Here is a 23,410-nt window from a genome sequence, read left to right on the forward strand (position 1 = left end):
GGCGAGGGGGGAGAGAGGGAGGGAGACAGAGGAAGGATGTCAGGGAAGGGGTGAGAAGGGTGGGTGAAGAAGGAGAAGGAAAAAGACAGCAAGTGATTCGAGTTTCCTGTTCCACGCGAAGCCATCTACCGACCTGCCCCACCTTCTTCTGTCTGGGGAAAGAGTAAAGCGCGCTCAGCTTCTGTGCACAGTCATCTTAGTTTCATCTTCTTCCACCCTCCCTCTCTTTAATTGTATCCTTCGCATCCTTCTCATCCTCTTGTTGCTTGGCCATATCAACACCCACCCGCTCCCCCCGCACTCTTCCTGTGTCCATCCCTCGCTCCCCCCTGGGGCTTACCTCAGTGGGTTGGTTCCAGTCTGTCTGTTTGCTGATGACTCCACTTGGAGCAGATGTGATGCTCAGCAGCTGTTTCTTTGCTCTGCAGTACCCTCCCTACCCCACACACCTCCTCTCCCCCTCCTCCCTCTTATCTCCCCACACTCACATCTCTCTGTCTCCCCCTCCAGTGTCTCTTATGTTCCTATTTATCTACGTGTCTTTTTGTTCCGACGTTGCTCAAGCGTAAATTGGCGAGTTTAATTTTGCTTTCAGATGTCTTTTTTTGTTTTTCCCTCCCCTCGTCTTCTCTGACCAGCCTTTCCAATTTGCTTCATTTTCCAGCCTTCCTTGATGCGGCTGTTAATGTTCAAAGCATGTAAGGATTTAATGTCATAACAATAAGTCTGGAATCTGGGTATTTGTCTGCCACATGAATGCCAACTGTCGCACTGTAATCATGTGAAACAAATGTTGGCCGTTGATGGCAGCTCTGCAGAGGGTAGAGGGGAGAGTATTGTTTCCTCTATAAATCTGTGGAAATGAGAGAAATGTGAATGGCGAGGGTTTGTTTCTGTTTTTCATTTCGCCAGCGACATTGTGTTGTTCAAAGTCAGGCTCAGCGCTGGAATTAGAATTCTATGTTTAGCTTAAGATGTATAGAGATAAAAATGGGACTTGGACACTTGAAGAGTGATGGAGTGGGTTTTATTTAGGCTGAGTCCCCTCAGTGGCCTGTGCTTCTTTGGATAGACTTATTAGAATCTTTATTAGCTCTCTCTGTGTTCATCTGTTATCTCTGTCTCTTTGCCTCTGCCTCAGTAAGGGGTTGGCTGGTGAACTGAGCATCCTCTGACAGGGACCCTCTCATCCGATATTAGAGGAGAAGCAAGAGGGGAGTTCTTGCCACTGTGATGACTTAAGCCTGGAGAAATCTGTTTCTGGATGGGCGTGTGGTTGCATCGGTGTGGCAGGGCGCATTCGGGAGTGTGTGCAAATACGTGCGTGTCACATCTGTAATTGGCTGCCTCTGATCTTGTGGAAATCTGGGATCAGTGTGGCAGATCCACCGGCTAATCAACGCTCAGAGCTTGCGCACAGGAACGTCAACCTGTGCTTTACTCCAGAGGCTGGAATGTCACCACGCTTGGGATTTAATCGCTCCAGAAATCCCTTAATGGGAAACGTTACATGAAGCCTAATTTGAGGATGTTGAGATAAAATGTTGCTCTGTGTGTGTGTGTGAGAGAGAGAAAGCTTGTGTTGTGTGCTTGACTGAAACTCTGATAAAAGATATTGAGCGCCACTTTGCCCCTCGCTCTCAGATGATAAGATTACAACAAGGCCAGAGGTGTTTCTGTTTGCACTTTAGCCTCTCTGCTCTGCCTTCTCTGTGACCGTGAGTATTCATGGTGGCATACGGCACAGCGTCATTGGGAAATTCATAAGGGGGAATCATCACTCATTCCTGGTTCCCCTTTGAGGACTGCGCTAATTAGCCAGCGTCTGTGATTAGTTGGCTTGTGTTTGATCTGCTTCACTCCTCTCCCTCCCTGTCGAAGGGCTGCCTGCCTGCGCCGCGATTTGGCTGTGAGGTGCGCCAAACAAACACTCAAAAACAGACACACAAAGATGTACACAGCGCCGCTTTTTCCCCCCTCTCCTTTCCCTGCCTTTCGGAGACACTGCAGGTGGCCTCTGAGACACAGTATCATACACCGGCAGACAGCCACATACGCGCAAACATGTGAGCCGCAGTACTCCAAACCAAAGCTCACAACACTTCAGTCGAAAGAGTATATCTGTTAATATTTCACTACTGCATACCAAGAACTTTGTTTACTTTCTCTTAGCGAGTTTCAGGCTGCCAATAAAATTCCCCTGAAAAGCCAGGCAGTACGCCGCTTATTAAGGCAACAGAGGGTGTGGGTGGCTAGCTGAGAAGGGGATTTACTTAACTTAACCCCGAGTGATTACAGCTAAAGATGGGCGAATTATGAATGTAATTAAATTTGTACAAATCCCCCTTTGCTCCCCTTTTTTACATTAGGTCTCAATGGCAAAGCACAGTAAGGGATACCCATGCTGCGCTTAATATGACACAAATAGAAGAAACTCTTCGGTGCATGACAGAGCACTGTCTAATTACACAGTGGCTGTGATATTGAAGTGCCCGTCTTGTCCTTGAAGCCGGCTACTGGAGCATGGCAGGGCCATCTCTGACTGTTCATACCCCCATCTATCTACTCCTCACATCCCAATCCTCTATCTGTCACTCTGCCTTAAGGGGGGTAGATGGTAAACAAAGGCAGCTCACATCCAATGTAATGACGACCTGACAGGAGACTGCTCCGGCAGCTCGTGTGTTGGCTGCTGTGCCTGCACCAGTGTGTCTGTGTCTGTGTGTGTTTGTTATTGTGCTCCTCTTTACGATCTCTGAGAAGTGGCTTCAATCTTCTGAGAGTCAGATCAATTGTAGCATCATTGTGACTGCTGAGCCATTACAGGCTAAAACCAGGGTTCACGCTGTTATTGAGGGGAAACTTGATCCTCTGGTGTTCACCTCTCAGATGGGTAAAAGGTGTTTATCCTCACTACTAAAATCTAGCTTGGCTGCTGAGTTCTGCTCTCAATATAGAGCTGTATTTTTTTTTTTTTAAATAGATAGTAATTAATTAACTCATCGCTTCCTCGTTGCGTTCTTTGAAATTGTTTGACTGACAGGCAGCGGAGGTTTTGTTTTGAGTGGCAGTGACCTCACAGCTGCTGGAGCTGTAATCTTGTGAGTTTCTGAGTTACTGTGCTGTTGCCTTAGCTTACACTGGGGAATAGATATGAACTTGTTCACGGTTCATTGAAGAATTATGTCGTAATGGTAATAATGTGTTTTAAGGGTGGAAACGATGGCTATTTTCGTTATTGGTAACAATCTGATCTTTTTTTAAAATGTATATTTGCATTTCGGGGGAAAAACTCAGCAGAATTTCCTAAGGGCAATGTATTTTTGGTGACTCTAAAATACCAAAATACCCAAGTGATATTCTCATAAAACTGGGACGTGCAGCAAATACTCCCATTTTAAAGGTATTGGTTCATTGTTGGGGCCTAGTAAGAATGAAACTAAGCTTTCCAAAGCAAATCATTTGACATGGAATAAATGTAATAGGTTAAGACCCATTAAATTTATTAGTCAAGTAATTGCTGAAAAAGCAATTAAGGATGGGTGTTATAGCACACTTGTTACTAAGTGCTGGTAGTTGGTCACTTTAAGCTACTTTTTATGTAGCCTTTGGACCTTTTTTATTTTTTATTGCTTTATTAGATTACTTTGTGACAAAAAAAGGGTCAAGAGGAATCATGTGAGAGCTGCTGCTCTCATCAGGATGTTGCTACTTTATTTATTTCAAAGCTTTAACTGCGTCATGCGTGTGCTATTTGAATCGCATGCATGTTTTGTCTTTTTAGTGGAAGGTCATAGTTTTATTCATTTATTTTTGTTGAATTTTATAGTTCCTGACTTTACTCAGAAGTACCCACTTTTTATATATATATTTTTAACCTCGTGTGTTTGCTCGCTTCCAGCCAGCCACAGCTTCTCAGTGGATTTTGTTTAATTTTATTTAACAGACTGACTCGAGGAGAAATATCAGGTTATGTCCCCCCCCCCCTCCCGTTTGATCCGTCTCCTTGAGCTCTATGTCTCTCTGTCTATTAGCTCTTCATTCATTCATCTATCAGCGTCAAAACAATACACCGTGTACCCAAGGCAAGTTGTCATAGTGACTGGAGAATAATCAAAGTTGATCTCGATGTTCAGTACAAAGGAAAGAGATGGAGGGAGTGCCAGAAAACAACCCTGAATATAACCTCATCAAAAATCCCCACCTGTTTATTACTCTCTTGCTCCAGAGTGCCTTTTTATAGATCTTACAGAGCAAAACTTCTTTCTCTTTTCCTTTCTGCTACAGTCTCATTCCTTTCCTCATCAGTAACACCTCCCTCACCCTCCTTTACGGGAAAACTGATAGCAGGAATGTATTTGTGTGCAGCGTTTCATCTTACCTGCCTCCTATTGAGCCTTGAAGACAATAGGCTGTTCACCTCTGCCCCGATGGCTCACCGCAGCCCTGAGAGACGGCAACTCTGATACATACAATGCAGCAGTAGTAACATACAAAGAATGGCTTCGTTCTACTTTTAATTGCTTTGGTTATCTTTGTCTTCTCCTCGTATCTTTTTGTTCTGCTTTGCGACATCCTTCGTGCTCGATGTTTACTAATTGTCGCAGTCTTCCCACCACACTGTAGCTCTGATGAATCTTTATAGGGGAAAAAAAATCTGCTTTTAATGGGTCCTCGTTTCACTTTGAAAGTGCTGGTGGTCTAATCAGTTATCCATACCTTTGAGCAGTACATTGCAGTCTTGTAGTAAAACGAGTCCAAAGCATATTAAATATAACTTTTGCTCTGATTTTTAGCAAAACTTTTGCAAGAGGAGACACACTTAAAAGCATATGGGGGTGTAGAAATTTGGGAGCCTGACTTGCCTGTCCTCTCAAATCTTTCCCAGCAGACTTTTTTTTCCTGTGCTCCTACACAAAATTCCCATCAGTAATTCAATCCAGCTGGTTTTTGCTGTGCGTTATGATGGACACAGTCATCAGATTATCATAATATTGGTACACTCCCCCTTGTTTGTTTGCGTCTGGTGCTTGACCTTCTGTCTTCCATATGGCCGGCATTGATTTGGTAACACGCTGAGTGATCCTCCTGACAGATTGACTGTGCTAATGGCAGTCCCTCATATCACAGTACTGCATTTTAATCCTTTAATGTGTGGCATAAATTAGGTTGGTCTCTCACCCCCTCGACTATGAATAAGCTGTGGGCTGACAGCTTTGTTGACCAATGGGCTCATCAGTAGCAGGCTAAGTGGAAGTGGGAAGCGAAGCTGGGAAATGAACCCCCCACCCCACCCTACCCAAGGGGAGGTAAAGGTGAACGCTGGCAACTAAAAACCTGGAAACGCAGCTGTGTTTCGGTGCGTGGGCGGGGTTGTCATGGTTTTCCTCGCGCTTTAACGTGTAGCTTTGTTTATAATTCAGGGACTGGATCACACCCAGCTTGAAATATCCTCTCCTGACTCCTTGGTAGACTCTCACCTCCAAGTGTTGTTAGGGAGGTGAAAATAGGAGGCATAATCACATTATGTTAGCAGCTGACATGCCCATGGACCGATGTATACAGGCATCTACACAGTGATGGATGAGGTGACACACGCACAGCCTGCCTTGGACATTTGAAGAAGTACCTAGCACTTTGTTTTAGCTGTGCACTTCTGTCTTACCCATGAATTAAAGGATCAGGCTGTTTCTGAAGCGATGCTGCCATACTCTGTCTGGATTTACGCTTCCAAAGTCATTCACACAGTGATGTCTGATAGATTTCTTTTTTTTTCTTTTTGGGAGAGGGCAGCATACATAATGGGGAATAGATCAAGATATTTCCTAGATACTGATACTAGACCTGTCTGAAAAGTGATTCCCCCCCCCCCCCCCCCCAACTCCTCTGATTTACATTTTATGCTCAGGCTCTGACTGCAGATCTGTCACTGTGGTCACCCAGCACAAAGACCCAGTATTGCATGCCAGGATAAAAAAAACATGCCCACTACAATTACCATGAGAAGTGATGGCACACAGGGTTGGGTTGAAGAAGTCAGACAGAAAAAGAACTGGCGGAATAGGGAAAAAAAAATAGCTGAGGAAGAGCAGAATGAGCCAGAGGGATGAAAAGGATTTATTCCAAAGTGAAAAGACAGGACAGTGCTATAGCACTGAGAAAAGGATGGGGAGGAAAAAAAACAAAGTGAGCGATGCAATGCAGAGTGAAGGCAAGAGTGGTGGAGGTAGAATGATGTGCACGGCCTGAACAGACAAAGCCGAGCCAGGAGCCGCGGGGGAGCTGGGTGTCTGTCAGCCATCCAGCCAGTAAGTTATTCAGTCACTTATTCAGTTGAAGCAATAGCGCTAGCAAGGGAGTATAGAAGCAGCTTGTTTGGCTCAGGAGGACTGTCCTTTCTGTCCACAGTAAACTGCCTGTTACAAGCCAGACTTTACTGACCCTAAACGGGCCCAGCGCCAAATGAAAACATGCGGTACCATAAAACCGAGCTTGTGCCTTATGGCCTTTGCCATTTTCCTTTTTGTGTTTTATGCCTTATACACCTCTGCTTTATACAGCTGTTTTATTTCTTTGTGTCCTGGAGTCATTCTCTCTTTGACCACCTCTCTCACTCACTCTCTCTTTCTCTCGCTCTGGATCATCCCCCCCACCCCCTCCGGGTCAGGTACAGTGTAGATGTTCTTATTTATCAATAATGAAGAGAGGCGGAGGAGAGCACACTGCTTTCGTTCTTAACCGTGGATGAATTATTCACCCTGTGGAAGAGTGCCTGTCCACCCTGCGTGTATGCGTACACACATTCATGTGCGTTTTTGTTTCTGCCTGTCTAAATATGGTTTTGCTTTACATAGTAGTTGTGTGTATGGAAATGTTTTTTGGGGGACTTTTCCTCACCACAACCACACAGCTCTTTTTCTTTTTTTCTGCTTCCTGTATGTGGCACTTTGGCAGATGCTAAGTGATTCAATGTGTTGTGTAAGGTTCATCCTCCTGTTGCAAGGTGTGATACGGTGCAGTAAAGCGAAAAAAAACCCTCCACTATCATTTCTAATGACTAACTCCTGTTTTTCCAATTTCATCCCGACACACATGATTCGTATTTCAAACCGGTTCTCCTGGCGTAGCTCGCTTGACCCGGAACATTCTTTGTTATGTACATAACTGAGAAAGGAGGATGAAGGAGTGTGAGAAAGGGAGAGATAAAGAGAGGGAGAGAAGGGTCCATAGAGACATGTATGCATGAGCTATTGTGTATGTAATTTCATGTCAAAGCCCATGCAGTTTAATGGTTTGGAGATCCCACCGTGAATACTTCTACACTGCTAGTTCCTCTTACTCCTGAACTCATGCATAGTGCATAAACCAGTCTCACGGTAAGACTAAGGTCACGGTCCAGCTGTGTATGTGGAGGTTTGGGGTTTCTGAACTAAAGTGCACACAGTTTTAAAAGTGTATAAATTGTATAAATATATATATATTTCAGTTTTTATACTTCCCTGTTGGGTTGCTTTCATTAAGACGATACACTTAATTGAATTGGCAAATGCTTATTTTTGCAAATGATATTCGCTCAAGTCCTAGGGCATGTTTGTTATAAACAGGCAACTAAATAGGAATATGCATCAGTATACAAATGCATGTGTGTATGCAGTCGCTTACTAAACACACACACATATACACACCTCCCGGTGCAGATTTCTCCTCCAGCTGTTCATTTCTCCTTGGCACTTTGAAGCCTGTTCGTGTCTCTCTGTCCCCTCCCTCCAAACCCCCATTTTTTCCTTCTCTCCCCTTCTGTTACATTTCATGTGTTTCTGCTTTCCTTCCTCTTTCTGCCTGTGTGTCTGATTTCCCTTTTTCTTTCCACAGTCAATGTTCAGAGTCAGTTATCAAATATTTCATCATGTCACTGTGAACAAAGTGAAATCTAGTACTCTCTTCTTCTTGCACTTATTTTTTTTCCTACTCCTGTTGCATCACAGAGGTTTGTTTTACCTCCCGTCTCCGGCATGCAACCTTGCTGTAACACCAAATGTTTTCTGTGTTAAATTTACAAGTTAGTGGAATATCTGGAGTTTTTTAAATGTCGATCTCTTGTGATAACCTTAAAGTCTTTGAAGTGTGCCTCCTTTTTCTTTTCTTTTAACACTGGTGTTTTTGACTCTGTACTTCCCACTGGAAAAGCAGCATGAATAGAATATTAGGATGTCATTGGAGATGTCCATAATGCACAGTGGCTACTTCTAAATGTAGCTTTCTCATGTGCTATCGATTGGCTCCTTATAGTAAGCCCAGTGGAAAGGTCAATGAGAAGACGAGACACATCTCAAGTCTTAATTTCCTAGTTTTATTCTTGGCTTGTCAAACTGCCTCGCCTGTCAAAGCTAAGCCGTCCGACAATGCTCCCTGCATACCAAAGTGCCCACATCTACGTGTGTGTGTGTGTGTGTGTGTGCGCAACGTGTGGACATTCATTGTAGATTTGCGTGGCTGTATGTGTGGCCGCGTTCATTTAACTATGCGACCATAAGGCAGAGAAGGCAGTGATGTCTGACAGCAGCGGCAGACAGCAGGTTTGGGTTGGTGCTGTTCCACGCTCCAGCTGATAACGGCTATTAAAACAGACCAGAAGCAGTTAGGACATGACACACATCCACTGCAGTGTTGCCATTTTGTTATGGACACAACAATGGGAGCACCACACAGAAATGAGTTATAAGGGCAGCTACACTGGCAGGTCATTTTAGCTAAAACGTCAGATGGCATCTGTCCGCTTTAATACACGTTCGACTGTCTCTGCTTATGAGTTTTTGCTGCTCAAACAGAGTTTGAAGAAGATGAACAGTTGGTTCCCAGTGACAAAAACTGAAATATTACACTCTTTCATCTCAAACAATAAAGGGAAGATTTTGTGAGGAGGGATACTAGCCAAGAGCTAGAGCTCCTGGTGAGGAATAGAAATGAAATGGTTTGTTATCACGTTGCATCCCCAGGCTCAAGCTCATAGTGTACATATGTACATCGACCCATTTCAAAACAATGTTACCGTATAAAACAAAGGTAAACAGTACATGACCTCACATGCATGAAATACATGAAAGCCACTTTGAATCTGGTCATTAACTTAATTGTAACAGTTTCTCACTCTCAAATCTCACTGCCCTCATGTTATAAACTTCACTGTACAAAACAGCCTCAGTAACAAATGTAGAATTGAATCCGTGTTTCTGTGCCAGTGTCTCAAAAAACAAAATTACACATCAGCAACTTCAGAAAGCTGGTATTTGGCAGCGCGCTCATTCAGAAGCCAAGGCCAGCGCAAAAACTAAACGACGCTGTTGCACTGAGAATATAACCCAGATCTCTGAACAATGAAGAGGCAAAACGATCTGATGGATGGTGCTTAACTATTTTGTAAACCGCTAAGTTTCTTGTTTTTCAGAAAGTTTGAATGCCCCAAACCTCTTCTGGATATTGTTTAGTAATGTGGTAGTGTGAGTCATTTTTACACCTGTCTACAGTCTATTGTGGGCATTCACTGGTTGGTTAACTGGATATGATACTGGTCTGATCCTGACTTAAGAAGCTGCATCAGATATAGTGATAATTTGCCACCAGGTGAGCAAATATGGCATGTAGGAACCTAACGGGGTCAGTCTGGAGGCTTTTCATCCAGTTACAACAGCAGCTTTTCTCGCTACGTCTTTGACGCAACTTAAAACTCCGATCGTTTGAGATGACCAAAGAGAAGAACTCGTCAAAGCGTCTCTCTTGCTTTCTCCCTCTTATGTTTGGTGTAACACTTGCTTGAATGCACTCAGGAGGTGCACTCAGACTAAGAGAAGGAAAAGGACAGCAGTGTGTAGTAGTCTTAAGGCTCAAATTGAGCTGCAGTGAGACTAATGCAAATAAATTGAAAGAATAACATTGACATTTATTATTTCACTAAAGCTACTTTCGGCTTGTCACAAGGGTTCGCCACAGTGGGTAGCTCTGTATATTTTTGCAAGAGATTTGTCTCCTTTTAATAAATCGTATACATTATCATATACTTTTTTTGTTTTCTAAGTAAGGAAAGTAACATTCACGTTACATATAAAAGAGTGATTCCCAGTCTCTTCCCCAGAGTGTGGATTACAGTCTGTTAATTTTAGACTTTTAACACTGGTTGTTCTTGCCTAATATAGAATTAGAATAGAACCTTTATCATGTGGTGCGATATGCGTTAGCTCCAGAACACTCTTTTCAGGCATCTCCGTCACCTCTCCCTCCCTTTTCAGTGGTGCAAACATATTTGAAGTGAAGTGTAAGAAAGGGGTAACTGTGGCAAATGTCCCAAACTGATTCATTTGTGAAAACGGCTGTGGATCTATCTTCAGTTTACCTGCGACGGGGAGTGGGAGAAAGTATTTAAAAGGAAAATCAAATCAGAGAAGGCGCATGCCGCGACAGATTCTGTCAGGACAGAAAAGTGATGACGCTCCCTGTTTCCCATATCAAAGCTATTATGCTGAAGGAGTGGAAAGCCTGGGCAAAACAATAACAACCACGGGAGAATAATGGAAATGGAGAAATTCATAAAGGCCTTGAAGAAATATGAAAGCCCAGAGTGGTTACTGAGACAGGAATGTGTTAGAAAGGCCAAAGGAAAAGCCACCCACATTCTGTCTCCCACACAGACGCACAAACATGCACACAGTGGACCAGTGGGAAGCAATCTTCAGGAACATGGAGAATGGGGAAGCTTCATTGTAGCCCACCTGACAGGGCATAGCCCCTAGTTTGATGAAATGACAGCGCCACTGAGCTCTGAAGGCTATTGGATATTTTAGTTGATGGCCTGCACTCCCGTCCCCTCTGACGCTCTGCTTTTCTCCACTATAGTGAGGATCAGACATGGAGGACATGAATGCCATTAGGCATCAGCCAGCCAGGCAGCGAGGCAGGCGGACACAGGCTGATAAGCGTATGTTCGTTTTATAAGCCACGACTGGCTCAAATGGGCTGCAGAGAAAATTAGGATTTGGGTTTTATTCACTCGTGTTCGCTCTCCCCCCCCCCCTTCCGCTGGTTTATTCATACTGTTTCACTGTAGTTTTCGCTTTCGCTCTCTGTTCACATCCACAGTGCTTCTCACAAGGTCAGGTGTGGAGTCTACCCAGCGTCTCACAGGTCCACGCCTCCCGTTCTTCTCCCCTCGTCTGCCTCTTCTCGCTCTGTTTCTCGCTACCTGCGCCCCCACCTCTCCATTTTTAGTTGGTCCCACTGCATCTCCCATGGCCTCTTTCCCTCTGCTAACCCCCTCTCTCTTCTTATTTCGTCTGCTAAACGTCTTTTTTTTTTTTTTTTTTGTCCCTCAGCTGTCTCCTATTAACCTTGTTCATAGCTGACACTGTCTCTCCTTTAAGATCCTCCCCCTCTCCTCTTCTCTCGCCACACTCTCTCTTCGCTCCCTCTTTCATTCTCTATTCCTGGCATCGCATTCTCTTCACACCCTTTCATCCCCACTTTTCTTGCACTTCGCCCCCCTCCCCTCCTCCGCTCTCATCCTCCATCACTTTGGCATTCCCAGCCTGTCTCTCGTCTCCTCCTTTCATCCTTCCGTCCTCCCAGCATACTTCCTCTCCTTCTTCCTCTCTGATTCATTTCCCTCTTCACTGATGGATGGTGGGAAATGTCAGCGTGACCAGGCAGAGGATCAGAGAGGACTGTGTTAATATGGCAGGGCTGTCACAGTGCCATCAGCAATAATGTGTGTGTCTGTGCGTGCACATCATGTGGGTGTTAAAAGACATAATGATAGGTGACAGTACTTAGGATGCTGACATCTGACTACTTAAGGATGTTGAGGAGGGCAGTTTGTGTGTGCATGTGTTTCGTTTGTTCATGTGCATTTGGTGATGCTTGTATGTCACCTGCAGGCAGCAGAGCTACTGTAAAGTAGAGCAGCAGTGACATAAGGCTTCTGTTCTTACTCTCCTCCCCTCCAACCCTCTCTTTCTCTCCCTCAGTCTCTCCCCTATTCTTCTCACTCTTACCCTTGAACTGTCTTCTATTCACTAATTCCCTTAGTTCTTGTCCCCCTCCGCCTCCAATCTCTCTGTCTTGTGTTTTAATGTGACTGATGCACTCAAAATGTGTCTCGATTACTTTTTTTTTCTTTCTTTTTTTTTAATGCTGTCTTGTCTCATCATTTCCAAAAGTCTGTTTGTGTAGATGAGCATGCACACACTGACTTTTCTTTCTCCCCATCTGCTGTTCTAATGACACAGAGTCTGAGCCTTTGGGGCTGGGCTTTGGGGACTATCACTAAGAATGAGGTTGTGCAAGTCTCTGTATGTCTTGTGTGTAATATTCATTTCCCCGTGGCTGTAGGGAGTCTCATAAGGCTGGCCCTGTCTCTCATCTGAGCTCTGGCAGGAGTTGACCCGTGGTGGCTCTCCTCTTATTGCCTTCAAATGACAGACAACAGGCCTGGCTCAGTTTGCCCCCACATTTTTGTGTGGACGTAATAGATGTGTGTGTGTGTGTGTGTGTGTGTGTTTGCGTATGAATTTGCACATAAACGAAATGAGGAGTAAGTTATCGTCAATCCCACGCTGTAATGACCTCTGACATGCCGCTTGGTCCTTATACTACAATCAAGACTAGTAATCAAGGTATTCAATAACCTTTTCTCCTCTTTTCTCCTCCTCTGCTACATCATTTTTATAACCACAGTCAGGCTCCCACTCCCAAACCTAATCTGTATTAGTCTGACTTGTTTAAGTAGGCTGACAAAGGAGTGTAGCGTGATCTTTACATAATGCTCTAGACATTTGAAACATTACAGGCCAGGTGCTTGACAATAAAGCAGTAATTTGATGCCTGTGTGTAAGTGTGTGCGCGCGCATGCTCGCCGTGTGTCGACTTGCATAGCTATGCTCGTGCATGAGTCTTCAAGCAAAATAAAATTTAAAAAAAACAACAACTTGTTCATCTTTTCAGCCCAATAAGGCTCGCTGCTGATCCCACAGGCTGTTTAGTGGTTGTCCAGAGGTTCCTCTGTGGCTACAAGGGGGTTGTTTTGTGGTTGTAAATTGGGCTGGTCTTGGGAGAGCTGGTGTTATTCTAGGAAAGGCTTGCTTTCTTCCACTTTCCCACTCGGTTCTTCACTCATTCCTGCCTCTTCTCTTTCTCTGTATTGATATCTCAGGTCTCCCTTGAGAAGAGAAGGTGTGGTGTTTATTGCTCGTCAAACGAGAAAGACAGCGTTGCCCTTTCCTCTTATCTGCTTGCGTACGGGTTTCGTTTGTGTGTGGGTGCCTGTGTGTGTGTGTGTGGGTGCCTGTGTGTGTGTGTGTGTGTTCCAGTGCAGCAGATCATATTAGTTTCAACACAACAGCTTGAGCTCAGCACAAACTAGTGGAACTAGTTTTTCAAGTAATTGTTTGTCTTTAGGGGAAATTGTGTTTTGCTCATTCTATGTGTGCGTGTGTCTGTAGCTTCCCGGTAAACACACTGCGAGCGCACACACTCTTATGGAAATGTAGGCCTGGCTGCAGACATTTGAAGTTGTGTATCCGCCGGTAATCCACTCTTACTTAAAACAGGTGCCATCTTGCTGACATACACTAATGCGCGCTTACTCATACAAGTAATTACATTTTTCACAGAGACCTGGATTACACACACACAGACGGACACACACACACTTGCACAGATTGTCGTTCTAAAGCTCCTTCGCTCGTTCTGTTTCTCACACACCCACTGACAAAACGCACTAAGAAAAGCATATTTATTTTGACTCTTTGCTGTTACACAGGAATGTGTCGGCACAGAAAATGGCAGGCTATAGAAAAGCAGAACCCATCCACATGATTTATGACCTATGGGTAAAAAAGAACTGGCTTTCCTCCTCCTCCTTTTTTTTTTTTTTTTTTTCTTTTTTCTCTCTCCCCCAACACACAACTTCGCTCCCCCCCCCCACCACCAATCTGTCCACGCACGCACAGTCATGGAGAGGTACCAGACTCTTGCCCTACTTGCCTGAGTTCAGTAATGCTGTCCTGTGTACCACACACACTTCCATAGTGTCCTCATTTATCTTTGCTTTGTACCAAGACCGTTCCTTTTCTTTGCTTTCTCCTGTAGTTTTTGTTTAAAGGAAAACATTGAGAGTAATGCTTTTTTTTGTCTCTGTCTTTGTTTTGTTCAGGAGCTTCAGGTCAGCGTGTGAAGGTAGACCAAGAGGTGACATCGTATCCTGGCCAGACAGTCAACCTGCGCTGTGCCTTCGCTGATCCCACTGGGGTACAGCTTTCAATGGTAAGATATACAATCCCATGATGCATCTGTGTTTCCCTTTGGTTAGTATTTGATTACCTCTTTGCACCATTATACTCTCTCTCAGCTGCAAACTAGATTTGTTGTGTGAAATTCAAATAAAAATGTCTGTGTCATCCCAAAACTGGAGCTCATTGTGCTGACTTGACACAATACAATTCAGTGAAATTGGGACTGCAGTTACAATTTGCTTTTACACTTGAAGCCAGCAGGTATCCGACTTGAAGTGGATTTAATATTTAACTCAAATTATGACAATTTTCCTGTAAATAAAGTAGTCATTTACTCACTGATTTGATTCTGCAGGTCCTTAAAACTGTGTCTGAGGTGGAAAACGCAATTCACTTCAATAAAATTAACCAAGAAAAATCAGAATATGGCTCTATGTGCCTTGTTTATTTGCCACATTGCACCTTAATCTAACAAATCATGGTTCACAGAAATAATCCAGAGGCCAGCAATAGGTTTTTGTCACATTTAGGCTTAATGTTTTATTACTCCAAACAAACAGTGCTAAGCTTCATTTTGCTTTAGGGGATTGAATATGGTAATGGGTGCACTTCTTAGCTGCATTTCAATGAAGCTGGAAGTGCACAGCTCTGCTTGGTTCTGCTAAGAACAGTCGAGAGAGTACTTCTCCTGAAAAACTCGCATCCATATTCATACCTGCTCCCCACTTAATTGTGATGCCGTGTACGCAACCCTGTGGAGTTTACATTAAAACGTGGATATCTTAAAATGCTGTCGCGGTGTCGCTTATCAATGCCATGATGAATGAGGTCTGCTGTTTTTCATTGTCTCTCTATGCTTCCCGTCCACTGACCCTCTCTGTGTGCGCCATCATAGGTCACATGGATGTACGTGCCAGAGCCAACCCAAGAACCAGTCAACATAGCTGTGTTTCTCCCCGGGAATGAGCCCAGCTATCCTAACTCACCTGTGAAAGGCAGAGTCAGCTTCGTGCCCAGTCCTCCAAAGGTGGACAGCCCTTCTATCCAGATTACTGATGTTAGGATGACAGATGAGGGGAAGTACGCCTGCGAATTTGCTACCTACCCTGGCGGAAATGTCCGTGGCACCACCCAGCTGGTCATGCTAGGTAGGTCACTAATGTACTCTACGCACTAAGCTTAAGAAAAGATGTGATAAATCAAGGAAAAAGCCTCGGTGCTTAATGGCACAGAGGCATGAATGCTTTATCTCCAAGAAGCTGAACCTCTGAACCACTTAAAAAATTGGACTTGTGGTTTGTGAAGCAAACAGATCTGCTAGAATTTAATAAGAAAAAGGGATTTTTCCTATCTCATGCTTTCATCTTTGCTCTTAAGACTTCATGAATAACATCCAGTTGGAATTTCAGGTAATTTCTTGAAGAATGCCAATTTTATTTAAAATTATAAAAAAGCCAGAAGATGATTATTGTTTTTGCAATTATAATTTTACCTATCCAAGTGTCCAGGTACAGTTTGGTCTCTAATTTTCTTGTACTGTAGTACAGTAATTTTCTTGCCTGTGTACACCACCACAGTACATTTTAATCAAATAACCAACATGTTGTTAAAGTGCAGACTTTCACCTCCAACCACCTCTAATAAAGCTAGTAAGAGTAACAGACATTTTTAAAACTTCAGAAGTGGTCAAATCACATCTCTGTGCATTCTTAACAAGAATGGGTTCACTGGCCAGCTCCGAAAATGAAAAGGGCCCAAAGACCTTAAACACAACACGACATTTCACCAAGAACATTTTAAAGCAGGATGGTATATCATTGTCAAAGTCTTTTTTTGTGCTGTGAAGCGCAAAAATCTCTTTATAAATGGAAATTCTGAGTTTACAGAAATGGGGAAACCACTGGTTACACTTTAGAACAAGAACAGATTAGACTTGGTCAGAAAAAGAGCCAACACAGACCTGAAAAGATTATTTGTGAGAATAAAACCAAGATGAAGTTGTGCTAAAATGATAGGAAGAGAAAAGTGCAGAGGAGGAGAGAAACAACTTGTGATCTGATACCATATTATCTGTTCAACATAGTGGAGACAATATTATGGCAGAAACTGTGAAGAGTACGGGGCTATACTCTCTGCTCATATTCATCCAAACGCTGCAAAACTGATCAGACAGCGCTTCACAATCCAAATGGATAATGCCCCAAAGCGTACTGTAAAAGCAACCCAAGAGTTTCTCAAGGCAAAGAAATTGGATTTTCTTCAATAGCTAAGTCAGTCACCTGAGCTCACCCAACAGAGCAGCTTTTTAGTTAAGTATAAAACTCTAATGAGAGCTAGACCTGGGGCAGTCATTGACTACGAAAGATTTTCATCATATTATGAAGCAATCCCCATGTTTAAAATGATGTCCTATTATTTATTTTTTTCATCCTCTGAAAATGGGGGCTGGGCATAACAATGTCTTCATAAACAGTTATTGCAATACTTTTGTGAAACCCCTTGAATTAAAGCTGAAAGTCTGCACTTCAATCACATCTTGATTGTTTGATTTTTAAAACCTCTCTGTGGTGCATGGAGGCAAAACTACAAAAATGATTTCTTTATCCAAGATTTTGTTTTTACATTTTTTTTAATCTTTAGTTAAATTTCTTGCACTACTGAACCTAAAAAGCTTCTAGCGTGAATAGGAGTGTTAAACATCTGCAACACCAGTGCTACTCTACTCTGGGATTGACTTCCTGAAACCCTACAAACTCATTTTTAAGAGATCCTGAACCCTGTGTATTGTGCATCACGCTGAGTCGTGGCTTTACAGCTCTATTTGTCAAGGGGTAACTTCCCAGCTTGTTGCATTTGTTGCTCTTTGCCAACATGCACTCCTGGGTTCAAATTCATTGCAGCTTTTTGTCTCCCAAGGACTTTTTGAATGTTTCCTGTTAAATGTATTACACGAGGATACCACTCAACAACAAGCATTTTTCAAACCTTCCCCCAGCGGCTTTTCGTCAGGTGCACAGGAACCCAGCACCATTTCCTCTGAAAGATTTGAAGCTTGAGGTTTTTTCACAGACTTTCACACCATGAATTAATTGAGTAGTCAAGCGATTTATAAAAAGAGGAATTTCCCAACTGTGTTTAACTGTCAGTTAAATTGGCTTTTCCAACCAAAAACCTCTTTTCATGTTTTTCCAAAGTTTCTAGAGACTCGTTGTGTCTTTGCAAGGCAAATTAAAGCCAGTGTGTTGTTCTTTTCCTTAAATTTGTCACTCATCTGTTTGTAGGGAACCTATGCATATGTAACTTGCAAACTGTATGAATGCAAAGGATCTTCCCTCTTACTCTGTCTGCTTTCCTCTAGCTCAAACCTTCCCTCAAAGTTAGTATGCAGGTTAAAAGCATGTGCAGCTGGGCTTAATTGCTGTTATAAGTGGTATTGTCAGATCAATTGTGTTTTTGTTAATGCAATGGAACCATTGGTCTAACCTTGGCCCAGCACCAGTGCCTCTGCCCTGCTCCCCTCTCTCCAAAGCATCATGCCCCCATGCTTCCCCCTAGGCAGTATATTGATCTAGCTACTTGTCATGCCTGCTGTCAGCTCCTGTCCTGCCTGCTTTCCTCTGATCCCACACTAGTATCAGAGAGGGCAATTAAGAGGGTAGAGAAGATGGAGGTGAGGATAACTCAGATCATGTAGTGATGTAGAAATTGTATATGGAAATGCATTTGGCCAGTCTGGGAAATTGTGCATCAGTGGTGTGTGATAGGAATAGAGAGGGGACAGATGGATTTAAGGTTTGGAGGGAGAGTGACAGAAGATTTAGGGTTTGGATGTGTTTGCACTGGTGCTTGTAATTGTTTATCAATGTTAACTCTCGGGAGCAAAAGATTGAGTGTACACACTCCAAAAAACTCAAGCTATCAATAACCAAAAAAAAGGAATAAAATGGGGAAAAGATTACTTAAAGTAAATGAAATGATCTGTCAGCAGAAGAGTTTCAATTCGACAATTTCTAAAACAAGCTTTTAGAAAAGCCACATTTCTAGTCTTAAAAAAAAACTTGTATCTCAAAACTAGTGTGAGCAGACTAAAAGTAAACACATTTATCTTAATACAAATAAAAGATCTTAATGTCTTCTCAGTAGGGAGGAATTTGTGCTTAAATTTAGAATTCATTCTTATTGCACGACTACTAGAGCAAAATTCAATGTTCTTATGACAATAAGTCATAAAAATAAAGTCTATTATTTGACTTGAAGTGCAGAGGATGAATTCAGAATTTAGTCTTGCAGCCTAAGGAAAGAAACGGGAAACAAATGTGTCTGTATCGCTTGCCAGATGGAAAGCAGGGTGAACAGGCTGTGGCTGGGGTACGTGTTCTCATTTAGTATCCTTTGGGCTCGACACAGATACCTCACCTCACTGTTATCACTGATGCTTGGAGGATCGGTGCTGGTGATGCTTTCTATTTCTCCTCTGTGAGACTCAACAAAAAGGCTATACAGCAAGACATTTATAGAGAAAAGTGGGATAAATTGTTTAAAAGAAGTAAACCTGACTTAGACTAATGTAGTAGTAGTAGTACTATTAGAAATGAGATTGGCTTCCTTGATGAAAGGAATTGATCTCAGTACGGTTCTGAGCAGTGAATCAATCTTGATGTATATCATGAGATAGCTTTTTGTTTTTAACAGTGACGAGAGAATTGCTCTTAATGTGGCTATATGTTAACATGACTTGTAATCAGTGCAGAAACCCATTGCACTCATGGTGTCACAGCTTTGTTATAAAAGCTTGGAGATTAAGAAAGCAAAAGGGAAACTTATCTGTAAGCATAATGGAAAAACCATAAAATTAAAGTATGATAGAACATCCATCCATCCATTTTCAGTGCACTTCAGGGTAATGGGGGGGGTCTGGAGCCTTTTCCACTTGTAGTAGGGCAAGGTATGGTCGCCAGAACATTTGCATTTTAGAAAATATCCATAAGCGCTACTACAAACCTAACTTCCTTATATGCCCACATGGATGATGGGCCACATGCAACTTAAAAAAAAAACGCAAATGGAAACATCCACAAGCTACAAAACACAATGGAATTTGAATAAAAACATAGCTGAAGCTTATATATATAAAAAAATAAATAAATATAAAGAAATCACAAAATAAAACTGAAGTGTTTTTTTTGTTTGTTTTGTTTTTTTTGGCGGGGGGTTCTAGAACGTGATGGAATGGCTGCAGAAGTGACATGCTAACAGTAAACCGCTAATAGCAAACATATGTACAGTATTAAATGACTCAGTATAATTAAAACGCGTTACCTTCATTCTTTTGTCCATCACATCACCGATGAATACTTCGCTTCTTTTCAGGGTGTCTCAGAAAAATCCTTTGCATGTTTTGATTTATGTCACTCCCGCAGTTGGTCCGCCATGAACCCCCCTCCCCCCGAAACACTTACTTCATGTTTTGTGAGATTTTTTTTTTGTTTATAATTTTGTTTACTTTTGCATCATTTCTGGTGTTTTCTTAAGCTGCAGTCCGTTTGACCCCTTAGGGCCACTGTACACATGTTCACAAAACAAAGGAGTTCTGCCCATACCTGTATTATGGACAAAACAAATGATAAATAAGCAACATAGTTATTTATTGTGTTTGTCTGCAGGTATACATGATTCTGTGGTAGAGAATTGACAACAACAGGCAATTCCATGTGGTCATGTCGATTTTAAATGTGTGAAGAGTTGAAAATGACATTCTCGTAGCTCTAATTTCATGTATTGAGTTACTCAGAGCTGGTAAAATTTCTCAAACAAGTAATACATTTAGAAACTAATTTCCAAAAAGCTTGAAAAAAGTGAATTGCACTGACAACTCCTCCCTGGTAAGAATACATATCCTGTCATAAAATAAACATAATAGATATTTGATCCTACTTCAATCTTTACTGTGCAGAGAGAGGCTGAGCAGGGCAACAGAGGTTGCATGCAGATCGGGTTTTAGATTTGCTTTTGCCCGGCTGGTGTCTCAAATTGTTTATAAATAATGTGCACAATATCTTTTCCCTCAGCTGTCTTATTTCCATTTTATCTATCTCTACATCCTTTGATCTTCTCTCTGCCACTCTGTGTCTCCCCCTGTCTCCACTCTCCACCCTTGCGTCATGTCGTTCATCCTTCCATCAGCTAAACCCGAGAACTCGGCCTCCCCTGTAACAGTGGTTGCTGGCACTAAGCCAGTCACTGTGGCAAGTTGTAAGTCAGCAAATGGCCAACCCGCTGCCGAGATCTCCTGGGTGACTACAGCCAATGGCAATTACACAACGAAGCAGCAGCCGGGGACTGACAACACGTTGACGGTGATCAGCGAGTACATCATGGTCCCAACGCCAGACGACAACGGGAAAGAAATTACCTGTGTCGTATCACACAGGACCCTGGTCAAACCAGAGAGCTTCAGGATGAATTTAGCAGTTCAGTGTAAGACCTCTCACAAGTGCACATACATCCATCAGCAATTATTCTAACCCGATTAATTGAGCTCATTGTATTGGGTTTTTCTTTATTTTTAAATTAATTAATTAAATTTCCTCCTCCCATTCATTCTTTCTTCCCCTAGTTGCTCCCCAGGTAACCATAGAAGGTTATGACAACAATTGGTACATGGGCCGCACAAATGTGGAGCTCACCTGCAAGGCTAATGCAAACCCCCCTCCAACCACTGTCCAGTGGAAGTCGTGAGTATTGGCCCATCCTTAAATCTATATTGTCTTATCTCTTTGTCCGTCTCTCCCGTTTTTCTTTAGTCACATTTTCCAGCTTCACAGTCCTCACAGAGCTATAATCAGCGCTTTTATTATCGCAACTACAGAACTGTGCTCTGATTATGGAGATAGTTGAATAATTTCTCATAATGGACTCTGTGACTTGAGATTTAACCCTTGCTTAATGAGAAACACAGTGTGCGTCTGTCTCCATTTTCTGTATTATCAGCTATTAACATAACTGTGACAAAATCTGGAAAAAAAAAAAAAAAGTCTGGAAGTTCAAAATGGAAGAGATGAGATTTTGGGATTGCATCCAGCAATACTGATTTTCCTGCTGTCCCCATTGTATCTCCAGCAGTGTGTTATAATGGATTGCCTTTTGGGGAAGGGTGGCAAACTGATTGGTTTTGCGCTGCTGATCAAGATTAGCTGAATATGATGAAACAGTACAACGCAGCACGTTTCTGTAAATGTCCGACTCTCTGTACCCAGTGTCAAATGTCCTTTTTTTCTTTTCCTACTCTCTTCTTTCTCATACCGATATATGATTGTGTTCCTCTAGGACGACAGGAGAGTTTCCATCTACAGTGCAGGTCAGTGAAAATGTGCTCAAGGTACAGAATGTGGACGAGTCTGTCAACACCACTTTTGTCTGTGAAGTCAACAACCAAATTGGGACAACCAAAGAACAGTTTGGGATCCTGGTCAGAGGTGAGTTAAGTGTCACCGATCAGCGCAGCATGCTAAAATTAGGCACGTGCTTAAGTGGCCTTTACAATTTCAGTTAGATAACATTTTAAATGTCATATTTCAGCATCGTGTGACGTTTCTCAGCGGAAACAATCTCATTTGTGCACTTCCCTGTGACATAATGAATTAACATTATGATTGTTCCTGTCGCTGCAAATCAAGCCTTCTGTGGCTCTAAATGGATTAAAACCAATACGAAGGGTAATTTGCGCAACTTGCAAATGCCCCAGCACGCTGATAAATTGTACACAGTAAAGGCATCAATAAAGCAGTGAACATTTCATAAGTAAAGTGAAAAAGCCCACTCTTGGGACTCACTTGGATCTCATTCATCATGTAAACGTTTCCCTTAGCTTGTACATAAAAACATTTATATCTGAACCGATGAACTGGAACAAAGTGCACTTTCATCACACAGGCTACACATTTCCTGGTGTCCTCTGCTCTCATGTCTTCCCCAGGGATGCACCTTGTTTTACCTCACATGTCACATATTCACACAAACAGACACATTCTCTGTGCTGAGGACTAACTTGGGTGTTTAGTGTAGGGCTAAGGGGTCCAGCTGCTCTGTCCATGGTGTGTGTCTGTGTGAGTGAGTGAGTGTGTGTGTGTGTGTGGGAGGGAATCTGAGCGATCAGAGCTTGCATGTGCATGCTTTTCATTATTATTTTTTTTCGTCTTCTTTTGTTCTTCTTTAACTTCATAAAACCCTTCCTCTCTCTGCTTTTAAGAGTATGTGTTAGTTTTTTGTGTATCTTTGCATGCGCTTAATAAACTCTATTATCAAAGTTTCCATGCTTTATCAATACCCAAGGTCTGTCAGCTGCTTAGTACATCTTTTGGCATTTGCAAACCTTTTTTTTTTTTTTTTTTCCCTGAAGGTTTTTCATGGTAGTTCAATATTGTGAGAGCTGCGCACGAGCTAGACAGTCCCCATAGATATTTTCACTTCTACCTTTTCTTATTCTTTTTTTCTTTGTCACCATTAAACACCACTGCTTCTCAGCCATACTCTGTGTCATCAGTAACAACAGGAAACACTAAAGCAAAGCAAATAAGCACTTTTTAAAATAATATTAAGTATTGTGAATATGAGTGCAGACACTTAAAGGGACACATTTAACTCGAAATGATACTGCTCGCTTTGCAGTGTGGTGGATTTTAGAATAGTCTGCAGTATGGCTGCAGTGATGCATGAACTAAAATACTTTGGGGGTGTGTGGGTATATGTTTGCAGGTTGTGAAATGCATGCATGTATTTAAGTGTAAGCACTTGAAGAGAACCTTCCAGAGCAGGTCATACAGTCCAATCGCTGCTGTTTGAGAGTTTTAGCCACCCCTTTCAACAGTGTCCATTTCTGCATTTCACCTCATACAAAATACATCCCCCTTCACTCTTCAGCCTGCACTTAGCCGGAAGTGATTTTCTGCTGACATCGGGGTAAACCTTTTCCACGATGGGTGGAGAGTGACTACATCTTAAGAGCCACCCAGCTCCTCCATGGCCTCATTTCTTCTTCTTCTTTTTCTTCTAGTCCTCTTGCTCAGTCTCTCCTGATTTCATTTTTTTTTTCTTTCTCTCTCACTCCCCCCTACATCTTTCGTCAAGTCCCT

General features: G+C 42.6%; 1 protein-coding gene across 2 annotated transcripts in view; it reads left to right on the forward strand.

Moving 5' to 3' along the window:
• si:ch73-22o12.1 (nectin-2) overlaps positions 1–23,410 on the forward strand; it is an 84,720-nt gene that overhangs the window by 16,177 nt on the left and 45,133 nt on the right. For both annotated transcript variants that reach the window (XM_063486215.1, XM_063486214.1), the window contains exons 2-6: positions 14,201–14,310; positions 15,175–15,427; positions 20,463–20,756; positions 20,896–21,013; positions 21,606–21,754. In XM_063486215.1, the coding sequence (XP_063342285.1) occupies positions 14,201–14,310; positions 15,175–15,427; positions 20,463–20,756; positions 20,896–21,013; positions 21,606–21,754 (924 nt within the window). The remainder of the gene's footprint in view (positions 1–14,200; positions 14,311–15,174; positions 15,428–20,462; positions 20,757–20,895; positions 21,014–21,605; positions 21,755–23,410) is intronic.

This window comes from Pelmatolapia mariae, linkage group LG10_11, assembly GCF_036321145.2.
Source record: "Pelmatolapia mariae isolate MD_Pm_ZW linkage group LG10_11, Pm_UMD_F_2, whole genome shotgun sequence".
Lineage (NCBI taxonomy): Eukaryota > Metazoa > Chordata > Actinopteri > Cichliformes > Cichlidae > Pelmatolapia > Pelmatolapia mariae.